Genomic DNA, 6456 nt, shown 5'->3' on the forward strand with positions numbered 1-6456 from the left:
AGGAATGTTATGATTAAAATTTTGTGACATATGAACTGCACAAGCACTGGAAATTAATATTAAAAAATAAATGTAGATTGCCTTAATGGATTTTTAACATTTTAAAATAATTATTTTTATTTTATCATCTTTTCCAGACCAATGAGGAAAATAAAAAGAGAAAAGAATGCAAATAACCTAGATTTACTTAAAAAAACAAACACAAAAAAGATGCCTAAATTATAAACTGTGCTGACATTGTGGCCACACTGTGCCACCACTGTGGCGCATAGCAGCTTCCCTGCTTGCCTGTCCAGTGCTTCTGAGCCCAGTGCTGGTTCCATTATGTAGTTCATTTTACCTTTTACTATTGTAATAATTTGTTTTCACATCCTGTAATGTAGGGCTCTGCTATAGGGTTAAGCCTTGGACTGACCTGTTGGCAAAGCCATAAACAAGTCCCAGCTTAGAGGGCACAGGCCTCTTGGCATAATTAGGCTTGACCTTATGATGCTCCCTAGATCTTATCTGGGGAGCTAATGGGCTGAGGTAGATGTAGCAAGTGCTGCCAAAACAAGTGAAACTCACAAGAACATTGTAACTATGGTGACCACTACCTTGTTTACCTCTGGCTATAAAATAAAGGCTCAGCTTGCCTCTGGATCTCTCTCTATGGCCTCAGCCAGGCACAGAAAGATCCACCTAGACCAGCTTATTCTTTTTGTCTGTCTTTTCTTCATCCATTCGCCACCCTCACTCAGGCTTGTGAACCCTTAGCTGAGCTGGTTCAGCACATGTGGTGTCCAACACGGGGCCTGAGTTCAGAGGAACTATAGTTGTCAGGTGAGAGGATGCTCCAGTGAAGCACATGCAGAAAACAAGAATGAAGAAGGAGCAGCGCAGCCAATTTTGGTGCCAGAGCATTACGTGCGTCACCATGATGGACCCAGAGAAGCTCCTTGTCCCTTCGCTCAAAAGACTGAGAGTTGCCCCGATGACAGCAGTATGGAAAAGGAAGATGACGAAGGCTACGTAAGGGACTGAAGTGCCAACATGGGGTCAGCTGAAGAAGTTAACAACTGAGGCCCAGCAGATGGTAGAAAACAAGATATGGAAGCTACTCCCTCAATCATGTTTCTGGCTACGCTAGCATTGGTTAGTTGCCAGTCTTCTGCAAAGTCTTGAGCAGCCAAGTCCAAGGACTCTTGAGTAAATCAGCAAAAGAAACTTTCATTTAGTAGAAAAATGCTACTGTAGTTTGATTTCTCACTTATTGCTGTTTTGCATTGGTATTGTTTTGTTATTCTTACTAGTTTTAAAAATGTTAACACATTGGCATTGTTTTGTTAATAGCCAGAGCTTTATGTTTAAGTTTTTAAATGTTAACATGTAGTTTGGGTTTTGCATTGGCATTGTTTTTTTATTGTTTTAATAGCCAGAGTTTTGTTCTTGATGCTTAAGTTTTACTTTCATTATAGTAGCTTTAAAATTTTAAAAAAGGGCGAGACATAGGGCATGGGTATAGAGTTAAGCCTGGGACTGACCTGTTGGCAAAGCCAGAAACAAGTACTGGCTTAGAGGGCACAGTCCTCTTAGCATAATTAGGCTAGACCTTATGACGGCTCCCTAGATCTTATCTGGGTAGCTAATGGGCTGAGGAGATTTGGCAAGTGCTGCCAAAACAAGTGAAACTCACAAGAACATTGTAACTATGGTGACCACTACCTTGTTTACCTCTGGCTATAAAATAAAGGTTCAGCTTGCCTCTGGATCTCTCTCTCTGTGGCCTCAGCCAGGCACAGGAAGATCCACCCTTGGCTGAGCTGGCTCTACACAATGTAACAGGTATGACACAAGCATTCATTTTGTAGTAACTTCCAGAATTACTATTCCAAAGAAGTAACTTTGGAATAGAAATAAAAGGTAATGAAATACCCTTGAAAGAAGCCAAATTCCACCACGATATGTAAAGTACTGTTAATTAGGAACAGAGGACTGTGGGGAAAAGTACTGAAGATTGTACTGTGAAAAAAAAAGCAGCATAAGAGAAAAATCACACCAGTGATGATAGATGTCTGTGTTCTGAAACAAAAGTCAAGGAGACTTTATTCCTTTGCAGCTTTGTGTGTTTGTGTGTGCGCATATGCACGCGCCCGTGTCTATGTATCTTTATAAGTATTTGCAATCTTGAAATAAATATAAAATGTAACAAAATTCTATGGAGTGGGACTGTATTAAATATTTTTAAAATTCTTTTGCCTCTTTAAGAGAAAAGCATAGCTCTGTATACTTCTTATATTTGGTACTGTAAGGAAATGGTTAGGGAAAAGCTATTTTAGCCACATTATGTCATGACAGGATAGTCACAGAAAGTTAAGAATTGTAGAGCTGGGAAGAATATGTTGCTATCTAGGACAAGGACATAATTTTTAACTCATCTCTCCTGACTTTGGTGGCAGTGTTTCTTAACACCCTGATCGTATTACCTGATGTAACCTATATAAATAATAGTTCAGCCCTAGCCAGTGTGGGTCAGTTATTTGGGTATTGTCCCATGCCCCTAGAGCAGTGGTTCTCAACCTTCCTAATGCCGTGACCCTTTAATACAGTTCTTCATGTTGTGGTGACCCCCAATTTCATTGTTACAAATTGAGCATAAAGCATAGTGATTAATCACAAAAACAATATGTAATTATATATGTGTTTTCCGATGGTCTTAGGTGACCTCTGTGAAAGGGTCATTTGACCCCCAGGTTGAGAACTGCTGCCCTAGAGGTTGCTGGTTCAATTCCTGGTCAGGGCCCATGCCTGGGGTTATGGACTCAGTCCCCATAGGGGGCTTGCAAAAGGCAGTCTATCTTTGCTTCTTTTTCACATAGATGTTTCTCTCACTCTTCCTCTCTCTCTCAAATCAATAAAAACATATTTCAAAGACTTTATAACTATTTGATTATACCAGTGTTCCATCCTAATTCTAATTTGTCATTTTTCTTTCAGATTCTGTTTGGATTCCAGTTGTTGCTGCTCTCCTACTCTTTCTGGTACTTACCCTGGTAGTTGTATGTTGGAACTTTAAGAAGATAAATCCATTTAAGAGAGAAAGCATCATGTTACCCAAGTCCTTGGTAATCTATTTAAATATACTTCTTTAATTATATACACTAAAGTGCTGATTTGAACCTTTTTAATACTTAAAACTTTTTAAAAAGTAGAATGATGTTCAGCAGCATGTCACCTACCATAAATCACTCAGATCTACCACACATCCAAAACAACATTTTTCACTACACACCAGGTGCCTTTTTTTTTATGCATGTGGCAAAAGTACAGTTAGACAAATCTGTTAAGGAGCTTAAAGTCTAATGGGAGAAGAAGATAAGTATTCAGTGGGTGTACTGTGTGACAGGTTTAAAAGTAGAGGTTTATGTATGTGCAAAAGAGGACTTTGTTTAGAGGCAGTGAAGCCTGAGCAGTCCTGAGGGACAGATTTGAGTTTTTCCAAGTACTAAGGGACCATATGTGCTAAGGTCCAGCATCAGGAGAAACCATGGCTTTTGAAAATAGGAAAATACAGGAACACTTCACTGTGGTTGGAGTGCAGAGGAAAGATGGCCAAAAGTGAGACTAAACTAGAAGTTTGACATTTTAATGTTTAACATTTAAAATTCTTTGTATGATGATAAAAACATTTAAAGGGTAATAATTACAGCTTTTTGAATCACATATGATAGGAATAACATCTGTGATATGCAAAGGGCCCATTTAAATTTGTTATGAATACATTACATTTAAGTAAAGTGGATAAGAACTATGAACAAATAGTAGACAATTCACATATTATAGCACTCATCCTTACTATTAATTAAGCACAAAGCAATCTCACAGTATGCCATTTTATACCCACCAGAGAAGAAAAAAATAACCTTGAATATCCGGGAGTAGCTGTAGTAAAACTGGTCATATAGCCCTGGTGGGAAGATAAGCGTACAATGAGTACTAAGTGTCGTAGTTCCATAAACATGCCCCTCCCTTGAACTTAGTCATTCCATTTTTTTATTTCTAAAGTAAAAACACAGGTAAGAATATTTATTTCAGCATATTCTATCAATAGTAAAAATTGTTAACACTGCTAACATCTATTAGAGAAATTATTTAATCATTGGCATATAAAGAACTTATATGAGCCAATGAAAATTATAATGATGACGGAAAATGGTAAAAACATTTTATAAAGTAGCTGGACTCCCATTACAAATTTAACATTCATATGTATGAATGGTAATGCACAAAATACAGCATATATTGTTGAGATATTAACTTTTAAAAATTGTTTCTAATCTTAACATAGTATATTTTCATTAAAAGTAAAGACAGTGCTACCACTAGCTTTTATTTTACTGTTCTAAATATGCTGTTTAGTGGTATATTTAATTGTCCATTAGCCTTAGGCCATTTTTTTGAGGTAGCTCTTTAAGTTTAATAATATGTTATTTTTATTCATTGAATTTTCTTCCCTTAGGTATCTGTGGTAAAAAATGCCTCTTCAGAGGCAAAAGCTGAATCAAAATATGTATCACCCATCATCTATGAACCAATTGTCCCTGAAAATGAGAAAGTGATCTGGGAAGAGCAGTTGTCTTCAGCAATAATTTCCAGTTTGCAGACTGAGGACCATCCAGGAAAAGTAGAACATGGAGATCTTTCTAGTGGGACACAAGTAGGGACCACAGAAGAAAATATTCCTGACATGGCCCCTGGTAGTCCTTTGACCCCGGTAAGGAGAGGGGATTCTGTCCATTCAGGCAGTAACCAGTCTGAACCCTGCATCGTTACTTTGAACTGTTATCACTCCAGAAATGGTTCTGATAGTGGCCTTGTGGAATCGGGCATCTTCTTATCTGACTCAGAATCTCCTCCAAGTAACAAAACTGGAATGAAGACAGGAGAACCAGAGCCCATAATGCTGAGAAACACTACTACCTCCTTTGGTTACGATAAGCCCCATGTGCTAGTGGATCTGCCTGTGGATGAAGGTGGTAAAGAGTCCCTGATTGGTTATAGAGTCACAGCAGATTCTAAAGAGTTTTCATAATGTGCCAACTTGAAGGATCTGCTTATCCTGAACAGTTTTTCTGCTTTGATTTCATGAAAAGATCATGATTTCAGAAATGGTGTCTTTTTTATATTAACCAAATGGAATACCTTGGTTTAGGTAACAGTGTAAAGAGTTTGGCACTGTCACATTTGGTCTAAAAACTGCAAAAACTTGAAAAAACAAACTCTGTCTTCCTTCTTAGGGGACACACTTGTTGCATGTGAACTTTTCCATTTACATAGGCTCTGAGAAACACTCAATACTCTCTATTAACCCTGCTTCCTGCGACAGTAAGTGATTTCCCAGGGTCCTTTTTTTTTTTTAAGTTTCTGTAAAAAATATTTTTAAATGTTTACTTTCAGAAGAAATCCTGGAAGCTTTACAAAATTGCTTTTAAAATTGAATTCATACCAATAAGATTAATAAAGAGTATGTAAATAGAAACAATTTTTATAGAATGCTGTATTTAGAGATTTTTAAATAAAGAATTTTTTAAATTCATTTTTGTATTCATTTATTCAAGCACTTTGGCAGTTAACTAGAATATTTTTTATCCATTTGCTTATTTTTATGAATTAATGCTATAGAATTATTTTCTAATTATTCATAACTAATCTTTAAAATAGTTCTAAAAGGAGCCTAATCCTTAAAACATGGTCCCTTTATGCCTATATTTCAGTATTTATCACCCAGTGTGCAGAACACTGTTCCAAGTTGTTTGGGGGTGGGTGGCATGGGAGCAGATTGATTTCTAGAGCATGTGGACTGAGGAACCATAAAGATGGTGGTCGAAGCCATGGAAATGGGTGAGGGAGCCCTCAGAAGCATCAGATGTGAAGAGAGAATTCCTAGTGAGAGGCAAACCAAGAATTAGTTGATATCTATCTATATTACACAAGGAATTCTTGGGAATACTAAGGGTAGGAATTTTAAGATTCAAATTAATTAACTGACTAAAATTTTTAAAAAATATAATTTATATGAGTAGATTAACGATTATGGAAAACTTTTTCTTCTCACTTAAAAGTTCAAATTAAAATGAGGTGCTATTTTTGTCTTCCTTGACAGCAGCTGCATCATTCCAATCTCTCTTGTCACATGGCATTCTTCCCTGTGTGTCTGTCCAAATCTCTCTCTCTTTGTAAAGACACTAATCATCAGATTAGGTCACACTAACCCTTAATCTGATTAGATCTTCAAAAACACTATTTCCAAATAAGATCACATTCGTTGGTGCCAGAGATTAGGACTTCAACCTATCTTCTTAGGGGCCACAATTCAATTTCATAATATATTTTCATCTGATAAATTAGTTGCTCCAATAGTATTAAATTATCCCACTTTCTGTGCTGATTTCAAATGTCACATCATAGACAAAATTC

The 6456-nt window shown here is 36.9% G+C and overlaps 1 protein-coding gene across 2 annotated transcripts in view; it reads left to right on the plus strand.

Annotated features, from left to right (window-relative positions):
• Window positions 1–5433, plus strand: part of IFNGR1 (interferon gamma receptor 1) — a 15645-nt gene extending 10212 nt beyond the window's left edge. For both annotated transcript variants that reach the window (XM_015572071.1, XM_015572072.1), the window contains 2 exons: window positions 2977–3104; window positions 4499–5433. In XM_015572071.1, coding sequence (XP_015427557.1) covers window positions 2977–3104; window positions 4499–5071 — 701 coding nt within the window. In that variant the 3' untranslated portion in view covers window positions 5072–5433. The remainder of the gene's footprint in view (window positions 1–2976; window positions 3105–4498) is intronic.
• The last annotated feature ends 1023 nt before the right edge of the window (window positions 5434–6456 follow it).

Source organism: Myotis davidii, unplaced genomic scaffold (assembly GCF_000327345.1).
Source record: "Myotis davidii unplaced genomic scaffold, ASM32734v1 scaffold266, whole genome shotgun sequence".
In the NCBI taxonomy this organism is placed as follows: domain Eukaryota; kingdom Metazoa; phylum Chordata; class Mammalia; order Chiroptera; family Vespertilionidae; genus Myotis; species Myotis davidii.